Source organism: Salarias fasciatus, chromosome 6, assembly GCF_902148845.1.
Source record: "Salarias fasciatus chromosome 6, fSalaFa1.1, whole genome shotgun sequence".
NCBI classification, from domain to species: Eukaryota; Metazoa; Chordata; class Actinopteri; order Blenniiformes; family Blenniidae; genus Salarias; species Salarias fasciatus.
This window is the reverse complement of record NC_043750.1, coordinates 6,239,935-6,258,345: the sequence shown is the minus strand read 5'-3', so window position 1 is coordinate 6,258,345 and position 18,411 is coordinate 6,239,935. Positions and strand designations below refer to the sequence as shown.

The 18,411-nt window shown below is 43.5% G+C and overlaps 1 protein-coding gene across 27 annotated transcripts in view; it reads right to left on the bottom strand.

The window, feature by feature from the left end:
* Positions 1 to 18,411, bottom strand: part of cacna1ab (calcium channel, voltage-dependent, P/Q type, alpha 1A subunit, b) — a 189,071-nt gene that overhangs the window by 57,992 nt on the left and 112,668 nt on the right. For 19 of the 27 annotated variants that reach the window (XM_030093297.1, XM_030093301.1, XM_030093296.1 and 16 more), the window contains 15 exons: positions 14,586 to 14,698; positions 13,628 to 13,740; positions 12,611 to 12,742; positions 12,446 to 12,518; positions 11,404 to 11,524; positions 10,913 to 10,980; positions 10,135 to 10,241; positions 8,890 to 9,043; positions 4,501 to 5,099; positions 3,995 to 4,293; positions 3,516 to 3,648; positions 3,308 to 3,437; positions 2,646 to 2,705; positions 2,363 to 2,469; positions 1,436 to 1,441 (listed from right to left, as the gene is read on the bottom strand). In XM_030093297.1, the coding sequence (XP_029949157.1) occupies positions 1,436 to 1,441; positions 2,363 to 2,469; positions 2,646 to 2,705; positions 3,308 to 3,437; positions 3,516 to 3,648; positions 3,995 to 4,293; positions 4,501 to 5,099; positions 8,890 to 9,043; positions 10,135 to 10,241; positions 10,913 to 10,980; positions 11,404 to 11,524; positions 12,446 to 12,518; positions 12,611 to 12,742; positions 13,628 to 13,740; positions 14,586 to 14,698 (2,215 nt within the window). The remainder of the gene's footprint in view (positions 1 to 1,435; positions 1,442 to 2,362; positions 2,470 to 2,645; positions 2,706 to 3,307; positions 3,438 to 3,515; positions 3,649 to 3,994; positions 4,294 to 4,500; positions 5,100 to 8,889; positions 9,044 to 10,134; positions 10,242 to 10,912; positions 10,981 to 11,403; positions 11,525 to 12,445; positions 12,519 to 12,610; positions 12,743 to 13,627; positions 13,741 to 14,585; positions 14,699 to 18,411) is intronic. The other 8 variants (XM_030093302.1, XM_030093306.1, XM_030093304.1 and 5 more) reach the window with 2 other exon arrangements.

Below are 18,411 nucleotides of genomic sequence, written 5' to 3'. Positions count from 1 at the left end.
ACCAACAAGCTGCTCTCTAATCTTCGTACACTGTCAAACAGTCTCAGGTACATATTTAACTCATATGTATCCATCTGTATGCTGCCTTGGTCTAATCATTCCAGCCGCCACGCCCTGCCCCAGCATGCCCCCCCTGTCCCTCCCGCTGTTTTCCCCGGGGTCGTGCAGAGGAAGGAGAGTTAAATACCTGTGCCTCCGGGTAGACATAGACATCTGTCAGTGTGTGTGTGGGGGTGTGTGCGTTTTGGGTGGTAAAAGAGACAAGTGGGTTGGGGTGGGGGGGGGGTTTGGATGACCAGTCCCGCAGGTGTTTCCTCCGCTGTGGCAGGACGGATGGGTAGCCTGGGCACTTAAAGGGTTAAAGGTGTCTGGGGCGCCCTCACCCCCACGGACTGACCGAGCGGGACCTCCAGCCGGGAGGACCGGGGAAGAGAATGAAGAAGAGGAGGGACGATGTTTGCTTTAATGGTTGTTGGAGTGGGACAGGTTGAAAGGCGTGTTGGGTGGATTTCTGAGTAAAGAGGAGTCAGATGTAGTTTTGCGGGTGGGGTGGGTGGACGGTTGGGCGGGGGGGTCAGTTAACACTGGGAGTTGTAGGAAAACAGTGACACCTGTTCTTAACATACAGCACGGAAACACAAGACAGGAAGAAATGAGACTCGACAAGACAGTCTCTTATTTTCCACTCAAGACGCAGTGGACTTCGTGTGTTTTTCTGCTGTTTCAAGGTAATTAAATGCGAGGTAAAATCAACGATAGCCAAAGAGTTCAATACTGAGGTTTAGTTAAGTCCTCTGAAGAGAAAACATGCTGACTAATTTGCACAGATGGTCAAAGTCACTTGATTATGTGCTCCAGGCATAGCAGCAGCCAGCAAGGCGATGAGGCTGGTGTCCAATTACAAGCATGCAACGCTGCATGTCGGCAGCTTCAGCATTGAAGGGAGCTGTTGGGAAGGCCAGCTATTTAGAGTTATGAAAAACAACTCCATAAGAGTGTCAGAATCTTTAAAAAACTCCAACTAATCAAACATATACAGGCTGCACTTAAGTACAAATCACAATCTAAACGATCTGAGGAGATTAGTGGATTAGATTTGGGAAAGAAATATTCCTTATCTCCAGAGGATGATTTTTTTTTTTTTAACTTCGGCGATCGTTGACGATCAGGAAGTTTAGCTTTTTCAACCTTTGGTTCCTCTTTTTGCTGTATGTTAGGATCAAGATGGCTGTAAGGGCGATGTTTGTAGGAGAAACAGGTACAGAAATGAAGAGGTGTTTTTATGAAAGAAGGAGTCGAAGTGTATCTAGAAGGATGAGAGGGCATCAAGAGGGACCAAGGCTGTGGAGGACCTGGGTGTGTGTGTCGGTAAGCGAGGGTTTGGTTGGTCAAAGTCAGGGTTTTAAATGCAAGAAAAGAGGAAGGGATGACTCACGCCGGCCTGGTTGGTAGAAATCGGCATGGATTGGTAAATAGAGGGAGACAAGGACAGGAGCAAGGAAGACCGGGAGGAGAAAATGTTGGTAAGGAGCAGGTGGTGCGTTATAGATTATTAGATCAGACAGTTAAGGAGAGGGAGGGAAGGGATGGCGTTAGAGAAGGTTTTCAAGCGAATGATTTGAGCAAGGTTAGAAGGCTGTTGGAGGTGGTGGGAGACTGTTTAAGTACACTCTAGAAACAAACTTTGGTTCCTCAACACATGCCAATGGGATGGACGTTCCTGAGGAGTTCCACAGGGTGTCTTACGAGGTCCTCAAACAATTCAATATGTTTGTTTTTAGAGTGTGGGCAAGAGATGGAGAGAAGCATTTAGGCAAGGGAACGAGGTAGAGATTATTAGTCGAAGGTTAGGGATGTGGGTTTTAGCATGATGGTGGGGTGAAAAGTAGAGAAAGACCTGCTGGTACGTGATTTCTCATGTGATGATGGCCAAAGAAGGAACGGAGATGAAAATGGGGCAGAAAGGGAGGTGGGGATAAAAACAGACAATGACCAGAGCGTACAATGAGAGCACAGGACAAGAAGAGGCTCGAAATGGAAACAAGTCTAAAGAGAAGACACAGGAGAACTTGTGGGAGAAGGAACAAGTTTGGGGTTTAAAGAGGACAGACTGAGAGGAGGACAGAAGAGGAGGTGAGGGTTTCTGAGGAGCGGCAGGCTGAGACAAAAGGAAATACAGAGGAGAGATCAGCGCTGCCTGGTGTGTCAGGCTGAGCGACGAGGGTCTTTCTGTGGATGGTGGGATGTGTGTGTGCCGTGTGGTGAATGAAGATGATGGTGAAGGAGGGTGAAGACAGAGAGAGAGAGAGAGAGAGAGAGAGAGAGAGAGAGAGAGAAGGGAGGGGTGAGGAGGGACACTTACGTGAAGGCGAAGGCCACCAGAGCACCACTAACCACTATAAAGTCCAGAATGTTCCACAAGTCGCGGAAGTAGGAGCCCTGGTGGAGAAACAAGCCCAGCACCACCATCTGGAAGACACGGAGGCAGCTCAGTACCACACACCAGAGCGCGAGCTGCAGCTCACACACACTCTCTGAAAAACACCTGACAAAAATCTGCGTGAAAATAAAGCCACAGACAGAAAATACTCAAACCAAAGGCACAAACACTGGACGCCAACATTCACACGCTGATACTTTGTTACCTTGATCAACATTTCAAATGTGAAGACGCCTGTGAAAACGTAGTCAAAATAACGCAGCACCTGCAGAGCAACACAACACTGTCAGACATAATTACCACATATGATGATAAAAGAGAGGCAGAGACGTAAAGAATTGTGCAGAAAGAAAGAAATTAACAGGAAGTGAAAGTAATCATAAAATGTCGAGTAAAAACTGTCCTGTAACGGAGAAACAGGGAAAACTTAATTTTATTCTTTTTTTTTATTATTAACTTTATATTTATTCAAAGTTACTCTGTTAGACTATTCTTTCATTCTGTTTGCTTGTTTTTAAGGTTAAAATGTTGAAAAATGAAATCCAAACTTTCAGACAAAGTTCAAGATTGCCTGATCGCTGACTTCCTTTTCTGGACTAATTTGAGTTTATATTCATTTTATTCATCTGTTAAATATTGTAGTGTTGACAACATGACTGTGTTGCAATGATATGAATCTAAATTATCTTGAATTTTGCAGTTAGATACTTTTTGGACAATTTCTATCAAAATATGAACTAAATTTTAGTGTGAGCATCATGTACCTTCATATAGCCTCTAATCAATCTGAACTCATTCAACATGGACGAAATGTGATAAACTTGGAGTGTTACTGCTCATCTGTGCGGACGGCTTGCGATGTCTCACGTTGTTTTGTGGCGAGTCGGGCCAGACGGGGTCCTCGGCAGCCAGGGCGATGCTGCTCATGGCGATGACGGACAGGATGCTGAACTCGAAATACTTCAGAGTCAGGATGTAGTGGCAGCACTTCCGAAACCTGGTGGCAACGCACGGATGAGGACACTGAGCATGTGTCTGTGGAGAGAGAGCGCCTCTTTCAGCTTTCTAAACTCACGGGTTGGTGGTGGACATGATGAAGCAGGAGCTGTAGGGAGGCATGGGTTTGGGCCCGTCCTCGTCCCCGCCCTCATCGTCCTCCCCCTCCTTTTCCTCGCCCTTCTTCTGGTCAGTGTTAGCGTTCTTGTTCACTGAGCAAAACAGAGAAAGAAAAACAAGGAAGGAGAACAATCAACAGACTGACAGACAGAAAGAGGTCAGCGTCACCGGAGCGAGACCGTAAACACATCAAACGTGCAGCGACTCCAGGAACAGAGCGGATCTTTTCAATCACAACACAAACTGTCAGAAGAGGAATTCACTTCAACTGGCGAAGGTAATCTGGCCTTCATCAGACATATCACTCTGATTTCTGGTTCCTTAAAGTAACTTTGGTAGATGAGAAATTAGTCTTTTTAAGTCATAATAGGGCTAATAATGAAAACACAATGTATTTGAAATGCAGTTTGCATCATTCACACCATTTGAGACGCCTACCTTGTAGGATGGCGTTGGTTGAGGGGTACGGGTAGACGGGCGGCATGTCGATGGTCGTGTACTCGGGCTTGGCCATGCTGGTCAGGATCAGACTGTCCATGCTGTGCAGCAGGGTGTGTGTGTCGGCGTCGCGGCAGTTCAGCAGGTTGTTCATGTGGTCGGGGTGGTCCGGCGGGAGGTCGTACGGGTGCTCGTGGGCGTTGGCCAGCTTGCTGTTGTTCCGGAAGTTGTCCAGGTCCTCGTTGTACTGCTGGATGGGCCGTGTGGTGGAGAGGCTGGGGCCGGTGCCGTGGTATTCCCTGAGCCAGGAAATGAAAGGAGAAGGAGCCGTTTTTACTTTGTTCTCATCGAATCAGAAGCCACACAGTGGTCATTAACCAAAAAAAAAGTTAGGGGCGAGTATTGACAGGTGGCTTCCTGATTGTGTGGACAAAGAAAGTACAGTCGCTATTATTGCCGGTCAGGCTGTAATTTCAGTCGAGAAAATTAACCCTTCCTTCACTCACTTTCTGGTTCGATGACCTCTGCTCCTCTCCTGGTTGCCATGGCGATGTCGTCTCGTCTTCCGTCCCGCCCCATCCTCGCCCTTCTCCGCTTCTGCCTCAGTCCCCCTGGACCGGTGCCGCCTGCCCTCCTCCCCCTCCCTGGCCGCCCTGCGGTGCTGCCTGGTCCTGCGGCGCTCGCCGTTGCCCTCGCCGGCCTCGCTGTGATGGGGGGAGACGCTGCGCGTCTCCCTGCCCTCCCTGTTCCTGTGCCGGTGGCCCCGGTGGCTGTGCCGGTGGCCGTGCCGCTCCTCCCCCTGTTGGCCGTCGGCGCTGGCCTCCACGTTGCCCAGGGAGGTGCAGCTGAAGCCGTGCTCCATGCGGGTCTCCGCCAGCGGCCCTGGCTCCCTCCTGTCTGCTGCCGTGGCTTTCTGGTGGCGGTGGTGGTGGTGGTAGTGGTGGCGGCAGTGGTCGATGTCCTGCCGCCGGTACACCTGGTCCAGAGGGAGTTCGCCCGGTTGGGTCTTGTTGGTGTTGTTGTTGCGGTTGTCCTGCGGGTTCACCACCAGCGGGCGGTCCAAGTGGGTTTTCATGTCACCTCGTCCTTTCTTTGGGTAGGACACCTGAGGCGGTGTAAATGGAGTGGCAGTCAAAATGAGTGCATGATGTCTAAACTTTAGCAACATCTTAAAAACTCCAGTGCTTTCCTCCTGGGTAAACCAATGAAACAGACCATGACGCTTTGCTCCAAGCACAAAATTAGATTTTAAAATCCTATCACACAAACGTGTTCAGGCATTCATCCATCCATCGGACTTCACAGCCTCAAAGTAAAAGTTGAGAATGTTTTTAATAGATAATCCAAAATGAGTGTACCTTCCAGGAGCTTGAACTTAGAAAGCTACCCAGTAATTGGAAAGTTACCAGTTGGGAATACTGAGTTGAGAACACACGAAACGGGAGCTAAAAATAGTGCAAATGAATGAAGAGAACTGTCAGCTGGATCAATAACGCTAAGCCTTTTTTCTCAACTTCATCTTTGCACATATGAAGGAAATGTTTATTTTTTCGTAATCAGCTATCGAAGTCCAAAGATAAAGTTGGTTGTTACAGGAGGCACCATTCAGATAAACGTTTTCTAGGAAGATGCAAACAAGTTATGATGAGTTGCACCAAATTTGCTTTGCCAGAACTCTCTGAAAGATCCAAGTCTGAGATATTTTGATGTGTTTTGTCATCTAAAGCTCAGAACTGTTTCACTTCCCAGAGTAAAATTTAATTCACTTGAGCAATACAGGGATTAAACAATCAAACCAATATCTAAAACTTTGAATTGTGACCTTAATGATTAAAGATTTGATGGTGAATTTCTCTTGACACAATGATTCTGAGAAGGTAGTAAATCTTTCATTTCTACATAGACAAAAGTATTGGAGTATCTCATTCTAACAGGACCTCGAATTGGAATCTTTTCAGTTTCTGAACGTTTCAGTTTGCTTGAGTGAAATACTAAAAATAAAATATCACTTTTGCAAAAATCAGCTTGTGAGTCTTCTTCCTTTCATATGCCACCAATGTCGGGTTGAGGTGTTTAGGAAGCGCGGCAGCAGAGCTGCCAAGTGTCAGATGGTGTAAACCGGGGATGTCAAATCCTGGACCATTCAGGACTCTCAGAGCCAGGGGCAGTTTCTGCTATAGGCAATGCGGGCAACCTCCTAAAGGCACAATCACTGAAGGGGTGCGCTCCATAAAGGGACGTACCATGCACTATCAGTAAATTCGGGTTCAGTAAATTCAATTGTAGTATGAACATAATGTGCATCAGTACCACCAGCATGATATGGAACATTTAGACTCATGTTTTCACTTCAAGTTCTCTGGGAGACAGTGCGAAGGACACGCTATTTTGATTGAAGTCACTTGGATCCATGAAGTTGTCACGAACTTGAAGTCAAAACATTAGCCAAAATATTCCACATCAGCCATCAACAGAAACAGGGAGCACTGGAGCTTAATGGCATTACTTTATATGAGTAACTGCATGCAAGCCTTGAATCACCAAAGCATGAACAGATGTGAAATGGAGCAAAGCACAACAGCAAAGACTGGCTTCTTGCATGCCGAAAGAATTTTACCTGCTTGACTGCATTACGTAGATACATAAAGATATGTAAATGAGCAAACTTTCAATAGAAACCCTTGTAAGCGGTCTTTCACAAAGTTGGAAGCTGTAATAACTTAAAAAAGGAGATGTGCTAAATGTCAATACTGATGGAATAAAAAAATCAAGCCATAAAAAATTTTAAAAAATCAAGTCATAAAAACATTTATACCGTATATGCCCCAATATCTCTGTCCAAATACTTATTTTTGGTGAAAAGTGGAACTGCAGAGCCATTGTTTTCAATCATTTCTTCATAAAATTCTATCATTTGAAGCATTTTGAAGCTTGTCTAAAGAGGTTATTTAAATTGTACTTGTTAATGAACAGAGATGTTTTTTTTCTTTTTTTGAATTTCCCAGAAACCCCAAACCTCCACCCAAAAAAAAAAAAAAGCTACAAGTAATAAAAAAAGTACTTACAAAGAAAATGAGATGTAGTCGTGAGTTGGACTAAATCCACCCCAGTTAACCTGATTTAAGCCCCACCCCTTCCCTCCCCTGAGCCACAGATACACACATTCGGGCAAACTGTCCGGTAGCGGCAAAACAAAGCGGCTCCGGCTGCAGTTTGCCCAGTCGTATCCAGTCAACTCCTGATCAGATTTTCATTTTAAGATGCGTTGCACTCCGACCCGCTCCACTTTTCAGTGGGTACAGCTCTGAGTTTCTCTGCATGCCCCACTTTAATAATGCATGGCTCCCAAGCACGCAGCTTCAAGCCGTCCCATATAGCAGCAGATAGCGCAATAATAAAAGCTCTATCACAAGCTTAAAGGGATATTACATCCTGGAATTCAAGCATGACCAAGAACACTCAGCGGTTAAAAAGCAGGTCAGTCCTCTGCTGTGCTGCCAGTTCAGACAGATATACAGATGAGCTAAAATGTTTTGTTTTTAAGATTAACTCAACAACAGGCTGAGAAGTCTTGTTAGCTCAACAATGTCACAGGATAATTCAAGTAGATGAACAAAGGTTCTCAACCTTTGTTTTCCTTGAAGTACCCAAACATTTCCTTTCCTTAAGATAAGTGGCACGTCCTCATCCCAACTTTCTAAAACATCAGTCAACAGCTGGGAAAGCTGCTTAAGATCTAAACCTGTCCAAAGTAAGGAACTATTCGATTAAGTTCAATATGTCTTTCATTTCATTCAAAAATGTCAATTTTCAGAGTACAAATAAACATATAAAGCGCCCAGTTCCAGAACATGTTCTGGTCTCTATCACTAGTTTCTTGACCAGACTATAATGTTCACATAAATCGTCTGTTGATTTTATTTTATGAGTTAAAATTTTGCATAAATTGCCCGATCACAGCGCCTCCTCTGTTCAGGCGATGCGGTCACGTGACAGACTCAACAAATCACATTTACATGTGGTTTGAAATGTTCAATATGAACACGTCCTCCTCAAATGCTCAAAACGGGATTTCAGTCATGTAAGTTTCATCCATCTTTAATATATCATCAATGCCACTTATGTGACAATTTTTCAAGTGAATTTGCATCGGTTTTGCATTTTCGTTTCAGAAAAATGTTGCGTTTTAAAGGAGAAGTTTTAAAAATGATTTTCATTCACACAGAAACAGAAGGGACACTAAAGAAAAAAAAAAGACAGTTACCATTTGGTTCTGTTGGTTGTTTATGTAATAAATTCACACACACGGAGGCTCGAGAGGAGCCATTTTCGTGACTGTCAATCGCTTTGCACATGTGCAGAAGAACTGTTGCATTTTCCTTTGCTTACATGGAGGCGCAAGTGGAACATTTTTAAAAGCTCTTGCCTTGGAAGTGGTTTGTCTTGTGAATGAACACCCGAAGCACAACAAAACCTTTTGGTGATACATTTGAAAATGTTGCTGCGTAAACGGGGCTGAAGACTAATTGCCACATTTTTCTGCTTCCTCTTTCAGAGTTCGATGTAACATATCGCCATGCATTCTCACAGTTACAGGTCTGGGAATGCATTCAGGTCACATCTGGTTCTGAAGGGAGAAGCCAGTGTTCGAACCATCAAAGAATTTTCTGGTTTTAGAGTTACAGCCGGTTTCTGAAGACATGATCCAGATCTAAGAGTTGTTGAAGTGACTCTTGAATCCTTCCCAGGTGGTAATATCCCTTTAAGTGGCCAGAATGACCGTTCAAACCACACTACACAAAGATACAACAAATATTCACCATATATATCATCAGGAGTAGACTGCATATATATGTGTATTTGTGTTTCTTTCTTAAAGGGGGGGAACTCCTCACCTCCTCTCCCTCCCCTCCCACCTTCCAGTCATCCTGCTCCAGCTCGTTGTAGAGCGCCTCGCGGCTCGTCATCAGGTTCTGCCGGCGGATCTCGCTGGTCCGCTGCTCCCACACCGACTTGTTGCCCTTGGTATGATTCTTCTGCTGCTCCTTGCTGCTTGGGGTCGAGGGAGGAGGCAGGAAAAGTGGGATATAGCAGAGGTGGATGAAAAGAAGTAAGAAGGTTCAAAGTGCATTATGGTAATCGTTTGAAGATCAAGCAGGAACTGCAGTAAAGGAAGGTTCATTTTTTAACTATTATTATTTTGACCAATTACCTATTACTTGAGTAAAGATAAATGTTATTCAGAAGAAAGGTGACCGAAATGTCCCTTCCTCTTCTGTTTGGCTAATTTCATTGACTTAGCTTTCTTAGTTAAATTCTGTTTGTTTTTAAAGAAACGCTGACTTAAGAAGATCAATATCCTTCCATAGATAACGAAGTCCACTTTGGAAGTGACAATTTAATGATTATCACTTCTGTACAGCAGCCAACTGCAACAAGTGGCATTTTTGTAAATGAAAGATAAATTTTTTAAAGTGGAAGTTTGAGCTTCTGTGGCGTCTCGACAACAGATCTTTGTGGGTGAGATCCACATCCGATGAAAAGCCCAATGTTGGTCTGAGAGGTGAGATGTCCCGGGAGTTGACCTCTTATCAAGCAGAATCAGAGTGCGTAATCGGCTTCTTCTGCGTCTGGTGACTTCTGAAGCAGGAACGACTTTTCGTGGCTCCCATTGTCAGCGTTTCTGCTGCTGAGAACACATTTTCACAGCCTCAAAAAGGCTTCGAAAAGCCCTCAATCTTTTCCTTTCAGTCCCAGAACAATCGGGTAATCATGTTTTAGAGGACGAGGGATTGTTTGTGTGTGCGTGTGTGTGTCTCTGCCAATCAGAAATATTTGGAAAAAAAAATTCTCAGTGGGGAAAAAAAAGTCACGTTCAACTTGCATAATTTTATATTTAACCACCGCGAATGACTGTAAACTGATGTACTACATCTAATGAATGGTACTCCCCAGCAAACGTGCAATAATGCATCTGAAAATGGCTTTAAGTTGTGTTGTTGTCAGGCTGCCATTAAGCTTGCAGTTAATCTGGTGTCTTAGCTTATCTATCCAACACGGTTTTGTGATAATTAAGTTTTTCAAGTGTGTGTGTGTGTGTGTGTGTGTGTGTGTGTGTGTGTGTGTGTGTGTGTACTCACGCAGCGATCGACAGATTGGCTGCAGACAGCGGGCTGACCTCTGCTACCTCTTTGGCCTTCTGCAGCGCTGTCTTCTGATTGGCTGCCTCCTCCTGCTCCTCCTCTTCCTGATGGAGAGACACAGCGATCTGGTCTTACACGACAGCGTTTCAGAAAAAATGTCTTTTTGATACGGAAATGTATTGAAAACCATGTCTGTTCATTCGGAAACAGTAGAAATGCTGTAGTTAGCAGGTGAGGCCGCGAGGTGGTGCTGTTGGTTGTTTTTGTCATGAGACTACGCACATGCACGGAGACCAACAGGATATTAACATTGAAGACAGTTGTTGAGTAAAACGGACACCTAAAATGCAATGAAAGCTTTACGTTTTCACTTGAACATGTTGTCATGTAAATGGGACCGAAGTTTAACACAGAGTTGCATCATAAAGTCCACAAATAAAAGTCAAGGGGAGCCAGCTGAGGAAAGCCCCTCACACATTTCCACCGAGACACGGTGTTTTTGTCAAGTTCCACCTTGGGAGGTGTTTGTAAAAAATTGCCTTTCTCCCCTGTTTCTATGGAGATGGGGTGGGAAATGTTTCAAAAGATCCACCAGGGGAGCCATTTTGAAACAGCTGCATTTTTCACTGGCTCTGAGCAGCACTGTGGTGCAAACAGACACTCAAGACACAGTGAAAGTTTCCCTTTTTCACTTGAAAACAGTATGAATGAAAAGATCTTAGTCTGAAAGCTAATGTGAACTGGACTCTGATTTATCCTTTGAGGGTCAGAGTACCTTGGTGAGCTCCTGGGCGTTGGCCAGATTGTCCACAGCGATGGCCAAGAAGACGTTCAGCAGAGTGTCTGTGGTGGCTCGAGTGAAGGAGAAATATTGGTGGCATGACAACTTCAGATAACAGACGACAATTAGAAACAAATGCTGGGGGGAAAAAAATGATTGAAAGAGCTGCACTGTATCAAACAAACATGCAATAATGTTTATTTTCTTACAAAAAACAGTGTTCTTCCTCTTACCCCTGATTTAAACCAGCTGTGACTGAACCCAGTTTTTCCCATCACATGTCTGGACTTCCTTTCCAGACAAGGAGCAGGTTGTTGACTGTTGTTTTTATTTGATGAAATTTACAGTTTGTTGGGAACGATACATGGGAACATCACGGTTCGATCACTCTATCACCGATAAATTTGCAGTGTATCATGCAGCCAGAACGCTAGAAGGTTTTAAGTACTCATTTGCATATTTTAGGTCGTATTTAGGCAGGATACAGTTGCCGAAGAGAGTAAGGACAATGAAGAAGATGGAGAAGATCATCCCTTTGTCATTGACGCCTCCCTGGGACTTGATGCCGTCATACATCACCATGTTCCAGTCCTCACCGGTCAGGATCTACAAGAGGAGAAAAGGGAAGAGGAGTCAACTCTACTGGACAGCAAGAAAACAACAAGGAACGTAAGTGTGGTGGAAACTTCACTTTGGCTCTCTACTTTATCTGAAATATAAGTTCGCAGAGTGTACATGATTAAAATATCCATGATTTAACAAAAACAATTACTACAGAAAATGATTACAATCTGTATATGAAACCAGTTTCAATGATACATTGTGGTTGTAAAATGCTTTCTTTACAAGCTGTATTTATTTTTTTAAAAGTTTTCTGGGCCAGATTTGAGCCTCCTGCTGGCCAGTTTTGGACTTCGGACCCTATGTTTGACACCTCTGCACAATTGTTTGAGTCATTTGGAGACGACAAGACAAAACAACCTGCCCCCAACAAAAGATCCGTTCAGCTGGCGACTGCAGTCAAAACTCGCACATAAAACTGACATGGCAACAATGGACTTCATCAAATCTCGTATTTTCTCCTCATTTTGAAATCCAGCAGTTTGTTTCAAGGCTCTTACACTGTGACAGTTATCAAGCATGCATAGATCACCCTACAATAGTTTCTGTCATCACGCTGGCACCACGTCTGCTCCACCCGATCGCAATTATAATGAGAATGGAGTCGTGGTAACTGCTGCTGACGGCTGAGGAGAGCAGGAGGGAAGCTTTTGTTTCCATTACACTGTTACCCAACTGGTTGAATTTGAAGGAATTCATTGTCTCAAGACTCTGAGATCCTTGGCTCCTTTTCAGGAAAAATGACTTTAAATTATGTCTTTGAATTTACTGAAACACACAGTAATTGTAGGAAAACATACTACGAACATTGGAGCCGGTTGTGAACGACTACACACAGTCTTAAGTTGAGCCGTGTGTTGAGCCTGATCATATAAAAGACCATGTCTTCTCCTGTTTGGCTCCTACCTGAAACACCGTCATGATTGCAGCTGCAAACGTGTCAAAGTTGGTGGACGGAGTTTCATTTTCAAAGTTAAACCTGAGAATGAAATAAAATGGCTGTTACAATCATATCGAGTGTGATATGGATGAGAGAATAGGCTTCTTTTAAAAGCGATGAACGATACTGACTGTCCTCCAAACAGCTGCATCCCCAACAAGGCGAACACCACGATGAAGAGGAAGAGGAGGAACAGCAAACTGACGATGGACTTCATGGAGTTCAGGAGGGAAACCACCAGGTTTCGAAGAGGAGCCCAGTACCTGCGATGAAGAAGACACATTTCAGAAGAGCTAAGCTTGCTTTCACTGCTCTGTTTGGATCTAAAGAGAAGAGACATCTTTGGTTGATATTAAAATCTTCCATTTAAACTTCGGTCAAACTCATATGTTAGGTAGCTGATCCCAACTAAACCAGGTCAATTGTATGAAAACATCATTACTTAGAAATACCAAGAAAACGAACAACTTCTGGTTGTTTTATCACAGAAAAAAAAAAAAAAAAAACAGTGCGTACTGAAAATGTTCCAATCTTTTCTGAAACGACAGTAAAATATAAAACCTGACAGTCGTGTTAGCATGAATAATTGTACAAAGAACACCGTGATCTGGCTCTAATGCTAATGCTGTCGCTCTCTTGTAGCATTGTTGTGCTGTGCTGTCAGTTTTCGGTCGGCATGTTTCCTCCAGTCTCACTGGAAAAATGTGAACTAGACTGGTTAGTCATTCATGTCATTACTTACCATCCTGTGGTCTCCACGGAATCATTTTACAGCCTGATTTTGGCCTAATGTTTCACATCCTCCTTCTCAATACACATTCTCTCTCCCATTAGCTAAACTTCATGTCATTGAATCACCACCCTCAGTTTTAGCGATCTTCTTCTCGAGAGTGTTGACAACGAAAGTCACCATGCAGTCAAAGAAAATGATGCCGAGGAGCCGGAAACAATCAAAATCCCTCCTGAAGGGAATGTCAAAACAGGTGTCAAAAAGTGTCAAGTCGTCACAGATCTGCGGGCGTCGCGGGATAAACCACCACAGTCTCTTCTGTGGGACTGACACAGCCTCAGTCTTTCCCCGCCATGATCGCCACGAGCCGTTCGCACACAAAGGGAAGGCGTGGACGGAGGGAACCGGAGAGGCTTACTTGGTGACTTTGAAGATGCGGAGCAGTCGCAGAGCTCGTAACACACTGATTCCAAAGGACGCGCCCGGTTTAATGGTGGCCCACACAACCTCGAAGATACTGCCGATGATCACCTGCACGAAAACCACAGTCAGTGCTGTAGGGTACATTCAACCTAAAATGTTTAACATAAAAAAAAAAAAAAAACAAAAAACAAAAAAACATTTAATGGTCAAGTCAGTTTCTAGAAGTTACCTAGATATTTTCATGTTCAGTGTCTTTCAGTACATCTTAACTGGAATTACCTTGTCAGGTTGTAAGAGAGAAATCTAAAATTCATGCATGCAGATTGAAATGAGGCACTTGTAATTAGTCATTTCTATTAAATTAAAAGCCATGATTCTGACAAACGGCAGTGGTAGATGTGCCTGGTCGCTGGTAGCGATGAGGAAATGTTTGTGGTCTTCATAACGCTTCATAATGATTCAAAGTTACTAAGTTTTTGTCTTCACAGTGCCTAAATCATTACATTTAACACGATTGGATGAATATCAACCATTTACAAATCAGATGGTCATGAAGACTACTCAATACAAATCCCTAATGAAATCTATTGAAATGAGTCAACGCTAGTCTCACACCAATGTCTGCAGCTCCGTCTGAACCGAGGGCTGCACGGTAACACGGCTTTACTGCATCGCTGCATGCCAGCGTGGCAAATTAGGACGGGAAGTGCACTTGTGGCTGTGCACCCGTAATGTTTCACGGTGAGATTGTTGCAGGACGACACGGAAAAAAAAAAATCTAATTTTCAGATCTGATGATGAAATGAACTGTTAGATTTGTCCACAAAAATCTGATAGATACGAGCTGAATTTGTCTTTCTTTTCACTTCGTTACTGTGTGTGTGTGTGTGTGTGTGTGTGTGTGTGTGTGTGTGTGCGTGTGTGTGTGTGTGTGTGTGTGTGTGTGCACTCACCACGCAATCGAAGCAGTTGAATGAGGAGTGGAAGTAGGGCTGGATGCCCAGGCCGTACATCTTGATCAGCATCTCAGACATGAACAAACCGAGGAAGATAAACTCTGCATAGACTGCAGGGAGGAGAGGAAAAGGAGCGAAAGAAGGTGAGAAGGGACGAGAGAGAAAGAGAGAGAGAGAGAGAGAGAAAAGAGGAGTGTGTGAAGGGACGGGGTTGTGTAAAAAGATGAAGTGAGGATGGAGGAGCACGGAAACGAAAGAAAGCGGAGGCGAGTAAAATCAGATAAAAAGAAAGGAAAACACAGAAAAAGGAAGGGATGAAGGGATGAGAGAGAAATTGAGAGAAGATGAGTGGAAGTCAATGGTGGCGCCGGTCCAGCGGTGTATGACAGTGTGGTGATGAATGGACTCCATCAGCAACTACAGCTTCATATGCTAATGACACTGGACGCTGGCCAAAGTGTGTGTAAGCGTGCGTGCGTGTGTGTCTCATGTCAACAGTACACCTACGGCTAAAGTAAAGTGTTTTGCATTGTAAAGTCAACCGATAGAATCTGAAATCTGTTACTGAGAATGAGAGGCATGTTTTAAAAGGACACAGTTTGGAATTTTTTTGTTCCCTCATTCTTTGCCCCCTTTCAAAAATCAAAACTTTTTGTTCATGATATTTTTACCAGGTCAGATAAGAGACCATAACTCTGTTTGTGTGTGTTTGTTGATGAGCACTTGACATGAAGGTATGAAGGTGTGTGTATCCTGTTTAGTTTAATGAGATCAAATCAGCAGAGGTGTTCAATAATACATTTAGAATGCTTGTACATCATATATAGAGTTTAAAGGGTTAGATCTTCCATTAAATTTTCCCACAGCTCAGTTCAGACATTCCGGCTTTTCATTGGATAGCTGAAACATGTGATGAGGAAGTGTTGTTGTGCCATCGGTTTCTGGCCTGAGGGGTATTGCACAAAAGTCGGATAAATACATCCAGGATAAATGAAAATGCGCGGCTCGAGTCAGCCTCGTCGGTGTTTTCTCGGATTAATCGGTTGCACGTTTGCCGAGCCAGGATGAAAAGATGCGGCTCACTCAAGCCCGGTGTGGAGCATCAGAATAAGTGCGCGTTCACGGCGTTCTTCAGAAGACCACGACATCGATCACAGAATCACAGACTGAAAATGGAACAAGGACGTGCATCTTACTTCACGCGGGATGAGCAGCAGTGTGCGGACTATACCGCTGCTGTCGGGGGGACTCACTTATATTGGGGGGGGGGGGGTTTGCCAAAGAGCGAGGACTTTACACAAAACACATCCATTATTACAAGCCTGTAAGTCTGCTTTAAGTGACGTTTAAGGCATAGCGCTCCCACGCTTCAATGGTGAGGACAAGTACTGCATGCAGGCCGGCATCTTTATTAAAGTGAAATAGTGATGCGCAAATCATACTACACTAACAATGGCCTAATTCTGCATCCATGATCCATGATTATGATCAGACAAAACAATAATAATAATAATAAAATACTGGAAATACACGGGGGAAACAGCATTTTGCCAATATGTACCCCGCCCCCCCCAAAAAAAGAAAAAAAAAAAAAAAAAGTCACAAATCATATTTTCTGGGAGTCTTATGTCTCAAACTGGGACTGAGACAGTAAAAATCCAAGGCACTGTCCATGGTGCTGAAATAGCCAATCCACCGTTTTTGTTAAGTTCAAAAGTGGGTCCCTATTCATTGAGGAAATCCAATTCACTGTCCATGGTACTGATATAGCCAATTGAGTGTTGTGGTAAAGATTAATATCAAGTCTCCGTTTACAGATAGATCCAAGGCGCTGTCCATGGTGCTGAAATAGCAAACCCACCATTGAGGTGCAGAGTATCAGTTGGTCGCAGTATCATTAAAAATCCTCGGCACTGTCCATGGTGCTAAAATACCCAAAGCCACCATATTGGTAAAGATTAAAAATGGATCTTTATTCATTGATGAATTCCAATTGGTGTCCATGCTGCTGATACAGCCAATTGACTGTTGTGGTGAAGTTTAACAGTGGGTTGCTGTTTACCAATAAATCCAAGGCGCTGTCCATGGTGCTGAAATAGCCAATCCACCATTGGCGTGCAGAGTAGCAGTTGGTCAATAAATACTGGTGTTTTTTTTTTTAATGTGGCCCATAGAAGTGCATCTTACAAGGGTTATGTGAAGTACAATTAAGGTCAAAGAAAATTTTTACTCTGTGTCCGTGTTATCTATTGAATCAGTCGTTCTCATGGTGTGTTCTGTTTCATCCCTCATCTGTCATGAAGAACAAACCTGTCTGGCCAGAAAAAACCTGCAGCAGGTGAAAACCAAACATAAAAATATTCTGCATTCTGGTAATTTACTTATTAAGTGCCGCCCAAAGAGCAATTATCAAATGAAGTGATAAATTTGTTTCTTCTGAGAATGAATTTCTGTATGATTTTAGTCGGTAAAAAGGTGGAGTCAGAATGATGTGGGGCCCGTTCACTCCTAAAGGTGGAGTCCTGAAATAGGACTATTTTCCTATTTTCAGGAGACAGTTAAAACAAAACGATATGCTGTCTGTTATACTGTAGTCCATTTCAGTGGTGTGATGCATTTGTTTTTCCTTTGTTTCTCATTTTACTCATTGTGTAGCTTCAGGGTTGTTGTATTTTATTTCTTAATCTTTATTTTTTACATCAGTGTGGTTTAGTACCAATTTCATTAAGGTTTTTTTCCCACTGTCTTCACAATAATTGTGAACCTTTTATTGTAGGACTTGTATTAATAAAGAAAGGATTTTGAAATGTCTGTGTTGAAAGTTATGTTGGTCTTCATATAATCTGTGCAACAAAATAATACTAAAGTCAACCAGACCCTGCAGATGCAATGACTACAGTTGTAAGATTTGGCTGCAGGATCATTAAATGATGTAATGTGTAGAAAAATCAAGGGAATGCTGTAAACCACGCCCATTCCTCACATTGCTGGCAGCAGTTTAATCTTATCCTGGGTAGTTAGCCTGCTGTGGAGCAGCTGGCTGCAGAGAACAAATCACCATGGTGACTTGTCCCGGATAAACTTGGCCAGCTTTTGTGCAATCGACTTGAGGCTAACTTCGTCCAGGATAACGACAAGATCACCACAGGATAACCACAGTTTGCCGACTTAATCCCTTATCCTGGTTTTGTGCAATACCCCCCAGGAATCAGAAGATCCTGCTCAGTGTTGAACAGGTCGATAGAATTCAGGCTCCTTTTCAGAGTTTGTGTTTGAACCTGGACATTATAACCACTTTAAAGCCAAAAGGTTTTTCACTGAACAATCTGTGTTTGCTCGTGGCGATTTGTGGAAAGCCGGTTTTTGCTGACTTTTTTCTGTGGTCATGTTGCACAGCTGTGAAACTTATGGGACAGTTTATTAATTTCAACAAGATCTTTCTCCAGAGGTTGTGATTTAGTCTGATTTTTATTGGTATTGTCTCATGTTTGGGTTGGGTGGTTCTAACCTCACATTTACATTAATATGTGATGGAACAAGAAAACATTCAGAGCAGAATGTGAAATAATAGAGCTTCTTCCTCGGATGAAGATATGTGATTCCAATACCAGTTTTTTGCTGTTTAATAGAGTTAGAACATCTTTATTTGCATGTGTAGGAGTAGAGAGAAGATGGGAAGTGTAAAAAGATGATTCAGGTTGAGGCGAGAGTGAGCAGCACTGGCGATTAAACTGGCGGCACGTGGGTTTGCAAGTCGGTTTTGGTAATAAAAGCCACACATAAAGGCTCACAGTTGATACATATCACATCATTAGATGCTAAG